The sequence below is a fragment of the Dufourea novaeangliae genome, unplaced genomic scaffold (assembly GCF_001272555.1).
Source record: "Dufourea novaeangliae isolate 0120121106 unplaced genomic scaffold, ASM127255v1 scaffold248, whole genome shotgun sequence".
In the NCBI taxonomy this organism is placed as follows: Eukaryota; Metazoa; Arthropoda; class Insecta; order Hymenoptera; family Halictidae; genus Dufourea; species Dufourea novaeangliae.
Window position 1 is genome coordinate 2,679,882 of NW_015374156.1, and position 22,375 is coordinate 2,702,256.

At 33.2% G+C, this 22,375-nt stretch overlaps 1 protein-coding gene across 2 annotated transcripts; it reads left to right on the forward strand.

The window, feature by feature from the left end:
- The first annotated feature begins 6,093 nt into the window (after nucleotides 1-6,093).
- Nucleotides 6,094-20,736, forward strand: LOC107191982 (cytochrome P450 4C1-like). 2 transcript variants are annotated; one of them, XM_015581139.1, is made up of 14 exons: nucleotides 6,094-6,114; nucleotides 11,810-12,039; nucleotides 12,505-12,614; nucleotides 13,057-13,147; nucleotides 14,316-14,501; nucleotides 15,477-15,570; nucleotides 16,313-16,415; nucleotides 16,609-16,711; nucleotides 16,850-16,956; nucleotides 17,049-17,117; nucleotides 17,696-17,864; nucleotides 18,506-18,685; nucleotides 20,210-20,418; nucleotides 20,492-20,736. In XM_015581139.1, the coding sequence occupies exons 2-13, from the start codon at nucleotides 11,886-11,888 to the stop codon at nucleotides 20,377-20,379; spliced, it is 1,536 nt and encodes a 511-aa protein (XP_015436625.1). In that variant the 5' UTR covers nucleotides 6,094-6,114; nucleotides 11,810-11,885; the 3' UTR covers nucleotides 20,380-20,418; nucleotides 20,492-20,736. The 2 variants fall into 2 exon arrangements, with proteins under 2 accessions (XP_015436625.1, XP_015436624.1); XM_015581138.1 differs by lacking the exon at nucleotides 6,094-6,114 and adding an exon at nucleotides 7,709-7,750.
- The last annotated feature ends 1,639 nt before the right edge of the window (nucleotides 20,737-22,375 follow it).

Consider the following 22,375-nt stretch of genomic DNA (forward strand, 5'->3'; position numbering starts at 1 on the left):
AGTACCTGAGGCCTAGACGCTTAAGGAGGCACTACTGTATTATCTATTTATAAACACTGTTACTTGAAATTTGGAACTGTAAACACCCAAGAGTTAATAAAATACATGATATAAATTTTAGCAGTGTTATCACTAACAAGCATTTTTGCAATATGAGGAGCATTTATTAAGAAGAGTGAGGGATATTTCAAATAATAAAACTGTTCACTCTTCACTAATTCTAGCAAAAACTGCGAGTGGACTTGATAAGTAACACGGTGGTTACACATACGGTGTCGCGTTTAACTCGCCTATCTCATCACGGAAGGTGCAGTGTACATAATACTGTTTTAATAATGTTTTTATTGGTGCAATGAATATTGGTGGCAATTTGATTGCTTCTTGTGTTGCGGATCACACGTAATGGGTAAAAGATGCTAACCAAGCTAGACATTTGCCACTACAGTATGTCACGAGTTATTACCTTTTTCACATAATACCTTAATATTTTATTACGCAGAATGTTTGGAAGAATCGATTTATGTAATAAAAGTATTTTATTTCATAATATTTCAATATCATTAATAAAAATATTATAATTAACTTTGAAAACTTAGAAGACACTCCACCTACGAAAAACTTGTTACTGCTAAGTAATAGCCCCCTTCATACTGAACAACTTCTGGGAATAAACTTTTCTGGTATATCTAAAAATAACGGAGATAATTAATGTAACCGTAAAGTACGCATATCCAGCCCACTGTATACATACATGTATATTCCAATAAACATACGTCAGGTAATATAAGCTTCATTTCATCGAATTGTCTTAAATATAACTGTATAAATATTGTACAATCCTATACTAATTATAGTTGTCCGGTTCAACAGGTTACTACAGAAACGAACTACTGCCTACGTCTTTTAAACCTGGGCTGTAGTAGTATCTGCAGAAATGCCATGGTTGCTGGGGTTACTATATAATTTGCTCACGAAAGCACATACAAGTGTCAGTCAGATTTCGACAGTAGCACGAGCAATATTAGACCGAGCTCGAGACTTGTACGAGCAACAGCGGTAGAGGATCACGTTTCAAAACTCTTCTTTCAGCAGCACTCTACTATTCAGTACTATTTCAGAACTATTTCCATAAATTTAACAACAATTGCCTTAAGTTCTACTTATATACATGATTTTACAATATATTTATAATAATATTTGTATAAATTCAATAAAAGTGTCCTTAGATACTTATTTTACTTAAATCCTACTTATCTATATGATTTTACAATATATTTGTAATGATATTTATATAAATTCAGAAAAAGTAGGCTTAGATATTATTCAGGCGTATAAAATATTGTAACTTATAAATATTGTATCTATAACGTGGGGTCATAGAGCCCTCGGTGGAGGCGCCAGTGACTCCGTGTGGCATGAACACGGGGTCATGGAGCCCCTGGTGGAGGCGCCAGAGACCCCGTGTACCGACAACGCGGGGTCATAGAGCCCTCGGTGGAGGCGTCCGAGACCCCGTGTGCCGAGAACGCGGGTTCATGGAGCCCCCGATGGAGGGCGCCAGCGACACCGTGTGACGACAACGCGGGGTCATACAGCCCTCGGTGGAGGCGCCTACTGTAGAAGTTTGATTAGTTGAGCTCGAGGGGATTGAATCTAATTCTTAAATTCACCGTCCTAAAACATAGATGGTAACACAAAATCTCTGATTTTTTGCACGATCGGTATTTCAGAACATGAAACAGGAAGATCTCATAAGATGATAAATCTATTCTATATGTACATACATATGTATCCTTGCGTCTACAGTACATAATACACGTTCATTATCTTTCTTCCACTAATTAATTTTATTTTAAGTAATCAATAGTGACACATAGAAGGCTTTTTATCATCATGTATTTTTGTTACGTTGTGTAACTTTGGACTGCCTATTTAAATATCACCGATAATAGCTCAAAAAACCGACAAATCAAATTCAATTTATTTATAGAATAATCTCCATCAAAGCAATGGTGTATTTTATTACCAATTATACTTCAACATTAAATACTATAGTATTACATAACCGTGTAAATTATTACTGTACAAATTACATTACCACGTTGAACTTCACGTTATTAGATTCAAATGCACTGCCGGAAGTACAATTCAATGCTTTTTACATTTTCTTGTTTGCTCTTTCAATCCGAAGATTAGAGATTATTAGAATAGAAACAAAGAATTTACATACATGTGTTACTTTTGTTTCTCTGGTGTAGAAGTTGTTTGCCACGCCGAACTCAAAGTATGAAACTTTAATCATGTATTAACGATAACATACTTCCTCGATGCCATTGCACCAATTCGATAAGCGATTCATAATCTGTTTTCTCCCCGTCGTTAATTGGCGTAATTTCTTTTATCAATATCGAACCGACGATAAAGAATGCATGGATACACGTCCGAAGGAAAGTACGACACGTTATTATGGTTACAGGATCGTGCAAGCTATAGATTTAGTTCTTGTCCTATTCGGTTAGATCAATGATGTATGGCATTACTGAGTCACAACTAACTGTCGTCATTGACACTAAAAAATTGCTAAATATTAGTAATTGAATAGAAACGACAGTAAGAATAATTAAATTGGATATCAGTTGCTATGTTTAATGGTAATGAAGATATTTCATGTCGCATGTGTTTGCATGTTTTCCATAAATGACAGATGAATAAATATGTTACGTATTTCTACATATTTATTATACGTTTCTTGCGAAAACATTTTCTTCGCTACAGTTTACAAATCATAAATTATGATCTGAACGTGTCACATTTTAATATTACAACTGTCGTATGATCAGTTTATAGTAAGTCTGTTCGGTGTAATTTGAATTCGGTATTATCTTCAGAAATGTAAACAATGTTGCTGTTTGTAGAGCAATACACATACAAACGTTGAAATGTTAGTTTAATTCCATCATCTTCGAAGTGCTTTGGGCAATATATCAAGAGTGTTTGATTAATTGCTATACGATGCCTACAACGACAAATTTTGTTCATACTGTCAGGGATTTAACATCAGTTTCACAGTATATTTATTGGAGAATCTTGATTGAGCATTACATTTTCGCTGTGATTTTTAGAATACACAATCGAAACTGTTGAAATTTAACGTTCGTGTCGATTTGAAGTATCTACCACTTTTGCTTTTTTGATACCTCTTCTCAAACTCCACTTCTGAAATTTGTTCACTTTCGGGTTAGTGATTTTCAAAGACAAGAATAAAATAAGTGATTTCATTTTGTTTCAGAGGTGAATTTTATGGAAGTGATTGTGTATTTCTTTGTATTTTTTTTTCGTAACTTTCTAATACTTTCTATGTAATTATCCTGTCTCTATTTATAGCGTTTTATAAATAAAATTAATTTAACGTCATAGAAATTGCTACGTTTCATGTTTTTTCTTTATTTTGCATAAATATTTAAGACATCTGCGTATCTTCAAAACTAGAGTCAATCAAGAGAAAATAATGGCATCTTCAGGAGCAGGAACACTAAATTATTCAAAATCAACTCTTAAATCACTGGCAACAGATTGACTCTTAATCTTAATACTTCTAAATGGATAATTGAAACAGCGGATATAAATTGCACGGTTGAGAGAGATATTGTTAATTGCAAAGCTCGCTATAAACAGCTTTCCAGTAATAGAAAATTACAGTTAGCTCAATTTGCAAATATTGTTGCTCACAGGAGAAATGTGCAGTAGTCTAATAATTTGAAAGTAAGTACAAGTACTAGCCAACATTCAAACAGGAGTCAATTTTATACCGATTTGTATCAAGAAATGGTAGCTATGAAATTGCCTTTGCGATGTTTGATGAAATTTTCTTAAAACATCGAAATATACCGAAAAATTTCAAAACGGAAATTTCACATCACGATTCAGTATACAATTCTAGTTCAGTTAGGAATTCTTTCAGTTAATATGCAGAAATTTAGAAAGTAGAAAAATTCCTATATAAAAGTAATTGCATATTGAAACAATGAAAAACATACCCGGTAGTTTTGGAGAAACAAATCAGAGAGAAATCTAATCGCGTGTTATACAGAAAAATCCTGGTTACGATAACACTATCAGAAATTGATCAAATTTTGTACGGTACATCCATCAAAGGACCAGAAGTGGTTCCGGCATAAGATTGGAGTAAATTTTAATATGTCCCGATAATATCTTGTTGATGTAGGACGATTCTTTTTGGGGCAAAAAATTCCTTTCCTCGGATAAATGTCAAATTCGGTTAGCGTATTTTATCTATACCGTGTGGTCCGGTAGACAAGCAACAATGAAATTGGCACCAGTATTCATACAGTTAACCGAGAAATTATTGTTGAAACAGCATGTTCAAATATGTCGTCGCATTCACCTTGAAATTGCTTAACAACACGACAATAATAAAAATACGTGGTTTCATGATAAAAAATTAAATATTTTTGTAAAATCTCTGTAAACAACAATTTAAAAAAATAATACTATCAGATTTACTCTACGAAATCAAAGAAGATTTATACGAAATATTTGTTACATTTTCAATAGTTACAGATATAATAACGGGTATACAAACTGGACACACTGTATATCGTATCACAAATTATGATAAGTAAGAGTGATAGAGTTCTTAATATTCCATAAATGTACATGTAATGTGTATGCAATGTATGTATTTACATACGTATATCCACGAGTAATTGTAGAATACTGTTTTGAAAGAAAAAACTATTGTTACATATATATTGTATGAGAAATTGTGATAAATAAGAGCAGTAAAGTTGCTAATATTCCATAAATTTACATTTATTGCGTATGTAATGTATGTTTGCACATCTGTGTTAGCGTAAACGTTATTTAAGTGGAGTTTAAGGCGGATGGCCTGTTGCTCGTTGACTCTTGGAGAATTCCTGACAAGGCTTTGCAATACGTGCTATCATTTTTCGAAAAACTCATATTTTCAAAATCGGCTGTAACAAGTACCAGTTTTCTTCACCTAGCTTAATGAAATATTTCTGTTTTTTTTTTTTATTTCTAGTGACAGTTTGGTAGCAGATATATATCTGGTACCACAACATCAATTTTTTGTTTCTACTAAAATTTTGGAGAGATATTCTCTCCAAAGAACACTCTACAAATATGTATTTTCGTTTTTTATATAAAAACTAGAAGACTGATACAAATGTTTTATCTTGTTATTTTGTAGTCGAAAATATCGATATGGAACCGACCTACTTTTTGGTATTTTTTAGTTGATTTTGGAGGGAATATGTAAATTTTCCAACCGAAAACACTGAGATCTACTTTACTGTCCGTAATATTATAAATCCTTACTAACGAAAGTTAGATATTAATCAGTGACAATAAAAATCAAAGGCATCGGATTAATGTTTCTAACATACATATGTATATCGTGTGCAATTTTAGAACATGTAAAATCACGATTTGACATTAACTGTAGAAATGTCGTGGATCGACATGAATTTACGAAATGTGAACGAAAGTTATTTATTTATAACTCAGCCTAACATTTCGATACGGGAACCGTGTACGGCTATCTTTTTTTATTTAATTTATAATTAATTTCTGCTTTATGATCGGACACATATGACGTAGTTGATTTCTTCAATAATTCCCCAAGAATGTTTAATTAACGCTCAGTGAACTCGATCAAGTCATTAATACAACCTTTTTGTTCCTGTTTTTCTTAGATGTTTTAACCTAACTAAAATTCGTCATGAACGTTATATCATGTACTATCATTTGCGTACAAGAAAGACTTGCTTCGTTAAAGAAACATATATTTCACAGAACTAAGGATAACACATTGTTATGCAGCTGGTATTATTATAAACAACATCAACGCTAATCTTCAACTAACGCTAACATCCACTTGTTTGCATTGAATTCGCGGATTAGATAAGATTTTCATCAATTTTTATCTTATCCGGGGTAGGCGTTCTGTAATTCTGATATCATTCACAGATTAACAATTGATTAATGTATGAAGTATCGGGCAAGGGTGATTTTTTTAAAGAAATCGATGAATACAGTACGCGTGGATAACGAGTATTAAGCAATGGATAGGTGATTATCTAGAGTAAGTTAACACTAAACCTAACACGACCGGTGACAATGACCGGTTTTGGCGTACTAATTCCCACCTTTCTGAAGGGTTTGGTAGTTTTAGTGTTAATGATTTAAAGGACACAAGAAAAAATCCGAAAAGGACGAAATATTTACTTATAGATATTCCATTTAATTTGATCTATTAGGTTTTGATAAATCTTCCGCGTAGATACATGCAGGGTGTCTCGCAGAAAGAAGTAATTTTTCCTGCATGGACCAAATAGAGAAACTTTATTAATTATTATTTAGCGAATAAAAAAATTTCGGGACCATTCTATGCTTGACACTTAACACTTTTGTATTGTTCGTCTTTTCGTTAGTTTCCATAAACTCTTCTACTATTTTAGTTATTAACCCGATACTTGAACCAATCTGAATGTTCGAAGCTGTTGCACGTTGTCCCTCATTAACCCTTTAACGGTGGAGTTTTGTTTTGGAAACGTGTAGCTGTATGCATAATTAATTGGATTACTTTATTTTAATAAAAGAAATATATTTCTCAATTTTTAATAAAACTCCACTTTTTATAGCAGAAGGTATTTTATTTTTTCACATGACGAGTATACTTTTCAAACACCGTTCATGGGTTCAAATAGACAGCATAGGAAACGTATAAAGGATAATAATGCTCTTTCCACCGTTTTTATAAAAGTACTGAAAAAATACAGTCTTCATGCTTCCCGAGAAGATTTTTTACAATTTTCTCCATTGTTTCCACACGATACAACCGAAACAAAAAATTGCCTACAACTTCGAGAATATTACTTTTTATTAGAACTTTCTTTCATAATTTATTGAGTACTATCTACCCTACAAGTTATTAACCCTATTTTTTTCATCACCCTATATACTAACACCAACAGTATGATTTAGAAAATTATTTCTTCGTCATGATAATAATCCTCAAATAATTTATAATAAAATTCATTCATAATTTCGCGATCCTACACCGTTCATTAGGCAAGGAAAAACGTCGCAAAAGAAAGAGGGACATGCACCCGACACAGCGGCGTACGTTCGCCAGTAGATTCAGATTGGCTCGATAAATATCTCTGTCGAATGGTTGTTTTGATTGTCAGAATACGTAAAAAGTTGTCGTCCGTTGGCGACATTATGTACAGGAGGAGATATTGTTTTCGTTTCATCTCTCGTTCTTCCGTTTACATCCTCCAAGGAGCGACCAATCGCGGCGGGAGACACGTTTGATACGCGGGTCCGAGTGCGGCGAGGATGCGATGGAAAAGGGGGTGAAAGGTGAAAAAAATCTGGTCCGTCGCGATGTTTCACAATTGCCGCGACCGCGTCATTGCCTGCCGATAATAATCGTACATTTCGGTTTCGGTAAACATATCTCGTGATTGATGCGTTTTTTTTTTTCGTCTGCGTTTGTATCGTAGTGGGAATGACTACGTAGCCCGTAACGAGTATTTATCCGCGTTGACAGTTCCTCATAAGCTATTGCCACAGGCAGTCCACCGAGTCCCGAGACAAGTGTGCGAACCGAATTTTCTCAATATCAGGGCGGGCTTCCGGAAACTTTCATTTGGTTTGGGGTTGTGTTCACACGTGGCTGGGGCCTGGAACGATTAATAGGGTGAGTGGTCAATGGGATTTCGTTGTGGATCCTTTTACTTGGAGTCTATGGAAAGGATATGTTTCGGTTTTGTTTAGAAATTTTGTGGATTTGATCTCGGGCAAGATTAGAATTGGGGTGGATTAGAATTCTAATAAATTAGAATTGGGGTGAATTGGAATTCCAGTAAATTAGAATTTGAGTAGAGTAGAATTCGGGTGAATTAGAATTTGGGTAGATTAGGATTTGGGTAGATTAGAATTCGAGTAGATACGAGTTCGAGTAGATTAGAATTCCAGTAAATTCGAATTCTGGTGCATTGAAATTCGGGTGAATTAGAATTCGGGTGGATTTGAATTCGGGTGGACTAGAATTCGGGTAGACTAGAATTCTGGTAGTTCAGAAATCGTATAAATTATAACTCTGGACGATTAGAACCCAGGACGATTAAAACCCAGGATGATTACAACCCAGGACGATTAGAACCTTGGACGATTAGAACCCAGGACGATTAGAACGTTCGTCGATTACAATTCCAGTGAATTAGGACTTTCGTCTATTACAGCTCTCGTAGATTAGGTCTTCCATTGATTTGAACTCTCGTGTCTCAGAATTCTTATTATCAAGACAGTACTCTTTACAATGCATTGTTTTCAAGCCACCATTGTTCAGAATTCTCACTTTTTCGAATAATCCTCATTTGTTTCTACTTACTACTACATATCTTCAGTTCTCTATACTAACTCATTACACCCAGTATCGTAGAATTTCGAAATTCACCTTCGTTTTCCTACATTTCGTGTCCTCTCACATTGTTTACAAAATAATACTTGACACATGAAATTAATATCGAGTCACCGTAATTGAACGAACTCGCCCAATCTCAAACGTTACTCTCATTTCCCGCGATAAACTTATCCGTACAAATTATCAATGTTTGTGAATTCGGGTAATTATGTAGGAACCGCAGCTGTAATATATGTATAGATTCGAGACATTTAAACGTAGTAAATATGTACTCACGTGAAGAAAACAACAGGGGTCAGTGATTGTCATGTTTACGCGTTTATCGTTGTTGTTCTCTTCTCTCTAGCGAACGTATGTTTTATTTTCGTTAAATCTATCAATTGTACGTCGCGAAATCGTAAAAACCGTTCTATCTGACGCCCCCCGTTGCTTCGAGGAGATCTTTTTTTCAAATATAACGCGCGATACAGTGCATTTAAAAATTACGTCGGATGCCCCGACTCAGAAGAGGATTTCAGTGGTCCGAATTGAATCAACACCGGTGTGATCCTCGAGAAACGATAGGTCCTTGTGATCGAAAGTCGATCGAACGCGTCGCACAGTGGTCAAGAATCGAGATTTAGTACTTCAAAGGGTCAAAAACAAATTTCTTTCTTCTTCCAATAAATCTCACTGTCTACTTATAATATTATGAACCGTGGACGATTTGTTTTATGCATTCTTGTTCTTCTCAGATCCTTTTTGTATCATCAATTTCAGTTAAAATTAAAAAAATAGAAATTCCTTAAAATTTCAGACTTTCATGAACACGTTGAGAATATTGTTAGTGGATGATAATCAAAGAGGATTCGTACAATTGATAAAAATTTATTCATTTATCCACTCTTATTTGAATAAAATTTATAAGTTTCCAAATTTTGCTGGTAAAAATTTCGATTCTGGACGACATTCGGAACGTAATGCATCGTGTCTGTAGATAAATAGATAATGTTTATCGATTAACACTATTGGTGCACCATCACAAGTTAATAGAGTATGTTCTAGTGTTTGAATACCTTCCAATGACAGTGAGTGGCGCACTATTTTCACAACAGTAACGCCAAATTACGTTAAGTTACTTATTGCAACTTTCGCGAAACATTCAATTTCGAAATAATTGTGTTGGACGTATTTAGAATTTTGTGATCTTTTTACATTGCTCATTTCGTTATTTCATTATTTTTTTAATGTTCAGGTTCACCTTAAGATCATCAGTTAGACATATTTGAATGTATCTTGACACGTGCTACATAATGCTATAAAAAAAATGCACATGCTCTCTGGAAAAATATATGGATCTAAAAAAATTCGAAAAAAAGTGACCACAAAAAAAATGTTCCGTATACGATATTCCTCTTTTTGAAATATTTCTTATAAAGTTGAAATTAAAGAAATAATTTAGGTGTTCGATCTTGGGTGGGACACACTGTGTATAACATACAGATAGCGCATATTACATCACGTTTACGACTTCATGTTAGTGAATAAATTAACTATTAAGCTGCAACATTCTTTAGACCAGTGGTTCCCAAAATTTTTGAAGGCACGACCCCTTTTTGGACGAGATTTTTCCTCGCGACCGCCTAGGGAGTCGTGACCCATATTTATCTTTTTTTACCAAATACTATATAAATATAGTAAATCCTCAATGAATGTTCGAAGACTCCTCCAGGCGTAACGCGGACTTTTTAATGAGGGAGACTACGAAAATAAAAAATTCATTAAATTTCTTATTATCATGAGTTATACATAATTATTAAATGTACCAATAAGTAATTGTGTTTGCAAGTTTGTGATCCAATTTAAATTCAGAATAGCACATATTATTAACGCAGCGTGAGTGTTTTTGAGACAAGTACAGAATGTACTAAAAAATAGTAGATTGTACCTACTAAAATATTTATTAGTACATATAATAGAATGACAATCTTAATCGGTTTATATTACCAATTATTTTTAACGAACTTTGGTCAATGATGACGATGATCGTCCCTTAAAAACTGAGCTACGCAAATGTTAAATCTGTGACAGATTCAGAACATTATTGCTTTATTTGAAAAAAACGTAACGGCTTATTTATGCATTATTTAAAAAATGAGCCGGACACATTGAATATTAATACAGTTTAACCGTGGCCATGTGTAAAGTCAATGTTTAATTGCGCCGATTGATTTTTTAATTGACCATTGACTGCACAACCGTGACTAAGAGACTTAATCTTCGTTAATAAGATCGATAGTTTCGGAGACCGACGCCTCGCGATCGAACGAGACGGTCTGTCGGTGCTGGCAAAAAGAACGGCAGTGAGTGAAAAAAAAACAAACAGAAATTTGTCAATGTTCGGTCATATCCGGTTTATATTTTGTAACACAAATAACGACGAGCCATTTTGTACTATTGATTTGTATGTTAACAGAGGAATAAAATATTCTGCCAGTGTAATTGAAAGATAAACGTTCATTGTTATATTTAAGTATCGTGTCATATTTAAATAAAATTTCTAAATTCAAACAATACGAAATTGAACATCTTGATTAATGTATTTGTAAGTACAATGCGATTAACCGGTAACGATACGGATTACAGTATTTATCATGTTCAGATTAGATTTATATTTTGTTATTTAATCGTGACTCGATCTGGCGATGGCTATATGTAGATAAATTAACCGAAATAGAATATTGTTTCGTGATTTAAAGGCCGTATCGAATTGAAAAGAACATCAAGTTTTTAAATGTTATTACATATAGTTTATATTTTACAGCATTTTGAAGATTTTTCGTGAACTGAATGGTACTTCGAAATATATTTTTAGACAATGGCGGGAGAATGAAACGGAATAATTAGATTGAAATTGTGAAATTATGTTACTTTATTAAATATTAGATTCTTTTTCTATTCTTTTCTGGATTATTTCTTTAAACATTCTCTAAGTATTACAGAAATAAAGCTTAATTCACCACAGATTGAAATGTATTTAACACACATATCAAAATTGATTAATATGTGATGTTTATGTGAATTCGCATTTCGATCGTTTTACTTATAATTTTAATCGGCCAGGAATAAAATAAAAATTGTATTAAATACCACTAAAGTTTTTGATTCATTCTGCTTTGTATATTTAACTATGTATGTTACAAGCGTATAAAAGCCGTCTAGTAGGTAATAAGCATCGGTTACTACAATATAATTTAATTTCGAAATCGTCATTGTTTATTCTTTATAATCTATGGATCATAATAATTGCAGTGGAAGAAATTCGTAAAATAACAGAACACTTTGATGTTACAGCAAATTTATTGGAACCCAATGAAGGCTACATAGAAGAATACTCTTAAACTACTGTCAACGTCAACGATCTACAAAAATGATCATCGGAATATTACTCTTTATTGTTTTGGGCGTGCTGTCGCACTTCTTCATCCTCCATTATAGAAGATTCGGAAGGATGGTGAACAATATACCAGGACCACAGGTGATGCCGATCTTTGGGAACTTGATCGCATTTCAAGTTTCCTCTGGTGAGAGTCAAAAGCACAAAGTTACCATTTTTATATAAGTGCATCAACGAGTTGCTGAATATTTTTCATTGCATTATTTGCCATTGCTTGTTTTCGAGAAAATCAAGGAGATACAATTCCTTGTCACTAGAACTACCGTGGAATAACTTATATACATTCAAAAGTTTTTTCGAGTAAGAGCTAAAAGCACAAAGTTACCATTTTAATTATATGCATCAACGAGTTACTCAATATTTTCCGTTGCATTATTTGTCAGTGCTTATTTTCGAGAAAATCAATTATACCTATTGCTATCTGAATTAGGAGAATAAAAATTTTATTCATCTACGTAATGCTCGAACAATAAAAATGATTCAGAATTTACGTAAAAAATTACAAACGGATTGTTTCTTCGACTCATTTACAGTGAATGATTAAAAAACAGTTGGAAATTATTTCTAAGAAACTGGAATTTTGATGTTTCAGCGGAACTTTGGAACATGGTACGGGAAATGAACCGTACCTATTACCCGATTTTTAGGCTGTGGGGCTTTACGGAGCCGTTTCTCAATATTCGTCATCCGGATGATCTCGAGGTAATTCAAAAAAATTTCACAAAAAAGCATCACTATATTTTCTGTATTGATACATATCTCGTATTAAAAAAAATTATTATGCCCAGAAAGATAAAATAATTATATAATGATCATGTATACTTAAATTTGCAATTATAAAAAGCAAAATATAAACAGTGCCGGTCCTCAAGGTTAAGCTTATGTAAAAGTAGTGCCAATTTTTTGTTCCAAAAATCTTTGTTAACATAGAACAATTGCGACAGCTTCTCTTACTTGAAATAGTTCCCTCAATTTTCAACAATTTTTGCTTCACTTTTCTGAAGAAAATTGCATTCCCTATCGATGAAATGAAATAAAATCATATTACTGTCTTAAATACGACGGTCATTACTTTTGCGTAAATAATTGAAAATAATTTGTATCAAAAAATACTATTTTCATTGAACGTTTGTAATTTATGCAGAAAATCCTCGGAAATCCAAAATCTACCCAGAAAAGCTCCATTTACAACCTTCTGCTGCCTTGGTTTAACACTGGACTTCTTACCAGCGCAGGTAACAGTTTTCCGGGTTTCAATTAATATTTACGAAACATTTTGGAAACTCGTTTCACATACTGTCATAATGCAGATTTGATTAATTTGAAAACCAAGCGAGTCACGAGGAATTTATATTCCATATTTTCAATTCATCTTTTCACGTAGAATCACTATCGTTATGTGTATTTCCTTTCTAATAACTAGACTGCGAATGCTTATGCAAAAATCAAATTCTAAACATTTATTTTCATGACTGTGGATCGGATAAAAACTTAATTCTTTTATTAATGATTTCATTTCGCAAAGAAGAGAGTGATGATGCAAGCGTGTTTGTTAATTCAAGTTTCATTAATTTGCTAATTTTATTTTATTCATTTCAGTTATTACTCGAAGACCAAAATATCTTGTGAAACATTAAACTTTCGATAAACTGGACTGTAATAATTTTGTACGCCGAATTTGAAGAACAATCTCTTTGCGAGGGACGATAAAACGGATTTTATTAATAAGAATCGTTCAAGAATTGTTCTTATTAAGTTTTCATTTTTACAAAAAAAATTCCACATCGGTGTTATTTTTAAATCAATAATCTAATGCATCCCTAATAAGCAATTTAAGTATCTATTTCAAAACTTTAGTTCACAAAATCTCCGCTAGGAACTCTAGTTTAATCCATTATTCATAATAATATGTTTTTCTCAAAAATTCTTGGAACCATATGTTTATGCCAATAGAGATAAGAATTAACAAAATTGTCCATATTGGATCACAATTGTAGGGTTAATTAATTGAAAATAAAAGCAGAAAATACACGTAATGAGTAGATTGCAGATTTTATGCATTAATAGAATACTTGCATAAAATTGATTTATAAAATTCATTTATAATGCATTTGTAAAATTCAAAACAATGTAAAGTTTTAGAAGGCGTATCCAGGTTTTTATTTTATTTCGTACATACCAGAACCATTAAACAGGCCAAATAAAATTTTCCTTGCGTTCAGTTTCGAGAAATTAATTCATAAAATTCTATATTTGCATAAACTTCCGCAGTCTAGCAATGAGAAACCAGATACGAAACTGATACAGAGTGTCAATGAACAAACGTAAACGTTAATGCGTCGATGGCAGATGTGGTTCTCGGTTTTATCGTTTCTTTGTATGCAATTAATAAATTCATCGCAGGTCGAAAGTGGCAAGAACGCAGGAAGATATTGACGCCTGCCTTTCATTTCAACGTGCTGCAACAATTCGCCGACATTTTTATCGAGGACTCTGAACGTGTGAGCAAAAGCCTGAAGAGCGAGGGGGGACCGGTCGTCAAAGATCTGTTGCCGCTCATTAGCGAGCACACATTGAACGTGATATGCGGTAAATTATGAAACACGTCGATTTCATCGTGTAAAGTTTTTTTTTTACAAGCTGTTTGTTTTATGTATCGATTAGTTACATGTGTTCCTACGCATTTAAATTATTTCCGCCGGAGACTTCGTTTAACCCTTTCATTCCCAGATTACTTAACAATTACGAAAAAAAAATATTCTCTTTTATTTCTGTCTATATTGCATGACATATAAATTGTTCACAAGAACATTTTAACATTCTGAAAGTGTTAATTGATGTTTTTCATTCGTTGCCATTTAGAAACTTTTTCTTTTATCACAGTTCTGTGAAATAATATACTCTAGATAATTATTGTACGTAATGAAACCAAATTTTTTCTTAATTTTGATGAGTAAATCCTCTCGAAATATTTGAAAGAAACTAAGACTTTGTAAGTTTTTACTCTATTATTAACGATGCTCAACAGTGAATTCTAATGAATGAAAGCAGCTGAGGATAATAATGTCGATGTTTACCGATAAGCTTTCAAATGCATATTCAAAGTTGTGTCCTGCTGTATAAGACTAGAAGAAACTATTATTTACTCACAGATATGAAGAAAGATACGATGCTAATATTTTATTTCATAGTTTGTAGTATATAGTCATATGGCATCTATGGGAACGAGAGGGTTAAGGAACTTCTCGGATCTGCAGGAAGATCTAGTCAAAATTATCGAACAGAATCTGAGATTTTAAGACGTTTAAGTATAGTATTTGCATTTGAAGATTTGTTAGTATTTGCAAAAGAAAGTCTGCGATCTCTATGCACCCAATAAAGATTCAACAAGATCTTTAACTCGTTTACAATCGCTCGAAACTTTTAATGGAAGCAAAAAATAGTCCTGCTTGATTAAGAAAGCTTTGAAATAAAGAAAGCTTTCAGTCCGCGTAAAGATTCGCGGTATAATAATTAGCAGCTTGCAACTTGGTAATTTCTGAATGCATGAATAAATGTTTCCAGAGACCGCGATGGGAACTTCGTTGAAGGATAAGGGTGCATTTCAGACGAAATATCGGAACGCCGTATACCATATGGGCCAGCTTTTAGTGTACAGGTAACTAAGCCGAAATAGAACATGACGTCTTGAAGACGGCTTAAAGGCGCCTTAGATTTAAAATAGCCGCAAAATGGGCGTCTTCAAGGCGTCGTGTGCTATCTGGGAGTAATGGTATAGTGTTTTTTAACATTTGCGGTTTCATTTCACGATGGTCTGTAATGTCTTTATACGTGTAAAATATGGTCCCTCCCTATAGACGCATCGTTTTTGATAGGCAATGCGATCATAGAGACCAATAGACATCATTTTGCAATTGTTTCATTGACTGGCGAATTGCTTCTATCGTTTTTCCTTTTTTTGTCTATTACCTGCTCTTTTATTCGCCAATTTTTTTTGCTCTTTGATTCTAAAAAGATTGACATAACACAATTATAGAGAGGGAATACTATAGTTAAAGTTAGTAAGTGGGTCTGATAAACTTTCAGTCGATTTCTTTCAAGATGGATTTTTAGAAATATTTGTAGTCCATATATAATTTTTTTGTCTATGTAGAGGGCCATCGCTTGATTGGCCCTATTATGATTACATATATCCTATTTTGCATGAAAAATATAACCGATAAATAATGAAATGACAAAAATAATTAAGTTTTAGTCTAATGAAAGTCCCAATGGAGAGAAGAAAATCTTGTTTCTGAATACTAATTTACGGAAATTCGATTATTTACTATTAATATATGGCATAATGAATATCATTAATAATGAAATTAATTGATAACGAAGTTATATCGTTTTTGTAGGTTCCTAAGACCATGGGTCCAAAACGACTTTCTCTTCAAATTCTTTCCGGAAGGTTGGCGTCAAAGTAAATTGCTTGGAATACTACACGGATTCACTAAGCAGGTAAAACACGAGGAAAAATGGATTCTACAACGATACAAAAAATGTATTTACTAATAAAAGAAAGACAAATTTGTTTACCTAGCAATCATAATTCACTTTCCAATATTGCTGTACTGGAAGGATCTATTTTATTTTCACTTGAGAAAAGGATCAGCTTATTACTATTTCTTCTGTAAATTACACTGTGTTATAGATCATCAAAGAGAGAAAGGAATATCACGAGCAGACGAATGGTGCTTATTTATCACACATTGCAGACAATCAAGGTCAAAAGAAAGATGATATGTATTTTGGAAGTAAGTTCTTCTTACATTTATAATAGCAACGTTTTTATCCGAATTCTAATCGATTAACATAGTATAATTGGACATATTTAATTGTTAATTAAATAACTCTAAACTTTAAGGTTTTAAAACAATTCTACCTATTTACAGTCCGCAAAAGGAGACTGGCCATGTTGGATCTTCTGATAGCAGCGCATCGAAACAATCAGATAGATGATGAAGGTATCAGAGAAGAAGTGGACACCTTTATGTTCAGGGTATGTTTTCTAATTCTATCTTGCTCTTTTTACAAAAAGCAAACACTTAATTTTACGGGTATAAAATAAACAAATTATTCTTCTTATGACAGGGACACGATACTACTGCGATGTCTATTTGTTTCACGATTATGCTTCTAGCTGAACATAAGGATATACAGGTAATTTATTCACTACAGATATCACTTTTTATTAATTCCATCGGTATTACGAATAATTAGAATTCTCTGCACAAAACAAGATATTATCGAAAATTACTAACAACGTCATATTTTGTCGTCAATTTAGTCTTTTTGAAGGATAAATTTGTCTATTAAAACATGATGGATCCTATTGAATCGAGTCATAATTAAATTCCTGAAAAAATAGATTTTTTCATCACATAGGTATATCCATTAACTAATAAACTAAATGAAATCTGTACGCAAACGATTATGCACAAGACATTATAGACTAATGCAAATTGTAAATTATATACGTAAGATGGAAATTGAGAAAAGAAATTTTCCAAAGCCAACTAAGAGTATTACGAAAATTTTTTGCTAATGTACCTATAAAAAATGTTGTCTTTCAATTTACAACTTAAAGAATATCATACTAAATGTTTCCTACACTTGTATTATCTATCTCGTAAGAAAAATGTATTTTACGTATGAAAAATGACGACGTTATAAGAAATTTACTAAGCCAAGCGATAGAATAATTATTTAAGATAATTCCGTCTAGCGACTGTTTTCAGGAACGTGCAAGATACGAAGTGACCGCGATTATGAACGAAAACGATGGCAAAATGACCATGGCCGCTATGGCAAACCTTCCGTACCTGGAACGATGCATCAAAGAGTCCCTTCGACTGTATCCGAGTGTGCCGTTCATCTCGCGTTCACCAGAGACTGACATAACATTAAGTAACTATCAAACGACACCTGAAATATCATCGATTTTTAAGTAACAACACGTTTATCAATTGAAAAGTATTCGAACTGCGTCACCCTCATTCGTACCTGATTTTCCCAACTTAATTTGTCCCTCGGTGTCAAATTGACACAGTGGCAGAAAATTAATATAAAATAAATTAATAAATTATATCTGATAGAATAACATAATTTCTTGGGAGAAAAATGTGTTAAATTAACACAAGGGACGGATGAGGGTTAATCTGGAATTATAAAATTAATCTAAACACCGCGTGGGTATTTATTTTCTTATTCGATGACATTCAAAATCAGCGTATCGACAGAGCAATCACTCGATACTACAGTAATTAGACGAAATTAGTTGTTGTACTAACAAAAAAAAAACTGGACTGAAATGGTCATAGAATTGTAACTGTTACGGGTTCGTGAGGACCCAGGCGTTATTTCTGTCTATTTACTATAATTTATATTTCTAGCTTGAATTTTCTGACACTAAAAAGTGGGTTCTGAAATACTATATTTTTTTTTTTTTTATAAAAATAAAATACGCAAAGACTCAAATGGATTGGCTGAACCTTTTATTTTCGCGAGGGTGAACCGATCTTCTGGTAACGAGAGTTTCCCGTTTCCAGGTAATTTTTTGGTGCCGGCCAATTCGATAGTTAACATCCATATAATGGACGTCCACAGGGATCCAAAGTACTGGCCGAATCCGGATGCTTTCGATCCGGATAGATTTCTGCCCAACAACATTCAAGGACGTCATCCTTATTGTTATGTGCCTTTCAGCGCTGGTCCCAGGAATTGTATAGGTGAGGAAAATATGAATTTCACGAGGCGAAGGATACCGAAAACATGCAAGTTTCGCGAATAGAAGAAGAAAAGTTGAAACAGTGCTTACCGTTTTGCAAGTCAGAAATTCTTCCCTGTGGTACCAACTTCCGGAGCGCGTAATTTGAATTCTTAATATCGCATAGTTATACACACAACAGAGATACGTTTACACATATTTACGCACACTGCACTAATTTTAATCAAAGTTAACCACTTAATGTACATTCATAATTAGACTGCAGATTTTATGGTTTTATGGATTAATTAAATATTCAGAAGACAAAAGCATAAATATTTAAATGACCTTTCATAGGCTAGTACACATAGTAGTATTGTATCTAATAACAGGATGTTTCTGGAAATTTTACTTTCGAAAATTAACTTATAAGAATTAAAATTCACTTAAATAGTTATCACTAGATTCTGAATAAAACACCATAAAATAAGAATTTTATTTGCAAGTTCTCGAGTTATTATGCCGTTCACTTGACAATACGATTAACTGTAGAAAATTCATATTAAAAATTTATATTATTATATTTTATATTTATACTCAATCAAGTGCTTCGGTTCTAAAATTTCCGAAAGTACTAAAAATCAAGTTAGTCACTTTGATCTGCGAACGGCTCGATTAATGATGAAAAGAAATTATCGTTTAATCTCACTTTTTATGACATCATATGGAAAAATTCAAACTTCGATAGACATCCTCAGTCTAAGTATCGTGGAATCGCGTGAACCGTTTGTGCTTCAACCGTGTTAGAAATGAAACTGACTGCACGACACCGGAAGGTCGAGGATTTCCCCAAAAATTCCAAATATTTCGAAAGAGTAGGGGAATTGAAACGAGTCGAGGAAAGGTTTCTTTGACGTTTCGATCCATTGTGTGCAAGATTTATGGTAGGATAAGGGCAGACTGGTATTATGAATTTCTTTGTGTTGTCTTCACTATTTACCTGTTACCAAGGCTCTTTACTGGCATTTATTATTCATGATACTTTGCTACTTTTGCCGTGATTCTGTAGTGACGACAAAATAGACATAGGTACTGTAAATTTTGCACATAATGATTAACAATTAATGATTCATTTTATGAAAGCTTGGATAGTTGAACTTCATAGTGCACAGCTCTTGTCTTCCATCTTGAAGTAGCTGCCAATATCTTTTTGACTATTAGGAGGCTAGAGATACATCTTTTTATTTATCTTAAACGAATATATGGTTTTGTCATATGAAAGAATATTAGGATGAATTTAGAAGTATAAAACAGATCCATAAAATTGCATTACTTGATTATACTTTTTGAGATTTAAAAGAGCCCACACCGGAAGTCCTATTTCGTAACTGTAATTCGTTATAAAAAACACTTTACCTTTTTCTTTTTATTGCAGCTGTATATAAATTGGCGGATTCAAATAATATTTAAGTAGCACAAAATAATTTCAAAATATTTGCTAATATTTGAGGAATTTTATATATTTGTTTTGTTTATCAATTTCCAGGACAACGATTCGCCATGATGGAATTAAAAACAGTACTAGCATATTTATTATATAATTTCCATTTTGAACCTGTCGACTACCTGAAGGATGTCTGTATTAACACCGATTTAGTGATACGTCCAGCGCATTCATTACGAACGAAATTTATTCCGATTGAAAACCCGTGTTGATGTTCCGAAGTTGTTGGTGAAAATTTGATCTCATAAAGAGTAAGTATATTTAATAGTGATTGATGGTTTTTTTTTCAATGAATTACGAATCGTGTTTGCAATGATGTTTCAGACATTAAGAAAAGTGTGAAAAATATGCCGGTCATTATCACTAGCCATTACTTTGATATGGAAAACGAAGGTGAAAGAAACTTGAAGACACGTCAAGCTTGAGAAAATATGTATCAGAAGTATTTTTTTGTACATACAATAGAATTTGCAATGACTATATTTTGTCTTGATTTCTTACAACATAAAATTGTTATTGTTTATATCTAGTGTTTCAAGGATTAAATATTTGTTTTATACCTCCACCATTATCAGCGTATTAAGTGCATTTAATTAATTTCAAATATAATTTATGCAACAAAAATATAAAAATGTGAATAAATTTGGTTAAATATAATTATAATTTATACGATATCTTTATTCACTGGTACCTTCATGTTTAATAAACAATATGTTATGGATTAGATTTAATGTTTAAAATATTTAAAAGTTAGAAGGTATTATGTTTTGTTGTTCTTCGAAGACATAAGACGGTAGTATTCCCACATATTTACGTAAATAATACCATTTCTTTAATTGCTTGGTAAATTTTGTTAATGAATAATATATACCGATTATAATGAATAATATATTCGATCTTTAAGAGATCCTGAGACACCAGTTTCCTGTGTTTTATATTAAGCTTTTGGAAATGGAAGGATTGTCGAATCATTTACAGTAAAATGACAAGAGGAGCGATTAGTTGACGATCACTTTTAATAGTTGAAATAGGAAAACAATGTACAGATACAGAATTTACATTCCTAGCCGACAAAAGTTGCTAGATAAAATGTTAATCGTAAAAAATGAATTAAAAGTAAAACGATACACTTAACGAGCGGGTTTATTCCTTTTATCTATTCGCTTATCGGTTAGTCCTTTACCTAATTACGATGATTGAATTATTAATTATAATTATGTCTTCTGTATAGACACACAGGTGTGAATACGTAATGGAGATTCTTAAAAGCTACACAATGTTTTTTCTCTTTACTTTGGTTTTAAAGTAAGGACTAGTATGTTGAGCTTCGCTCTGTCTCTATGTGTAAAAGAAAATAAGAATACGAAGAAGAACGAAAAGCAGAACCCTCTGTCGGTTCGTCTTCATGCAAAAGAACAAAAATAAAACAAAAACAAAATTGAACATCGATACGTAAAGACGTGGTGAAGCAATGTTGCGAGTAAACTGAAAAGATCATCGAACGCATCAGTGAGCATCTTTACCTTGCTCTTACACGTCAGCGAGATTATTCATCGGAGAATGCAATCACATCCGCTATGAGCACGGTTCAATATGTGTTAAATTACGCGTACAAACATCGAATAACACAGTGACACGACCAACGTATATAACGAAATATCCATTCCCATTTCTTCCCTCACAAGTTGTACGCTCGCACACGGTGCATTTGCACGCGCCTATACAGGGCAACCAAAACAAACCTACACGGACATGAGTGAATTTTGTGAACCAAGATAACAAATTTAAAAACTCTTTTGCTAAAAAATTTCTCCGTTCCAGGCTAATCATCTCAATCATATCGTATAATCGTCATCTGTCGGATGTATCTTACGATCAGACTATTTAGACCCGTTCTGGGAAGCAAACACCTTCACCACCTTCTTCCTCTGTTTTCACAATATACAAACGTAGGCTGGAAGTGGGAAATATCTCACCTCCCGTGAAAATAATTTTTTCCTTTGAAATTATCGCGTTCTACATATTATGACCGCAGCCTTAGCTCAACAACGCTGACTCGAACGTCTGTTATTGCAAATTTTTTAGGTTAGGAAGTGTAAAATCAATGGATCCCAAAAATTTTAGGATCACGACAGTATGACTTCTGGATGACGCCGGGATATCATACTTTCCCCGGGACTAATCGCGTGTCGTATGCGATTGCATTCC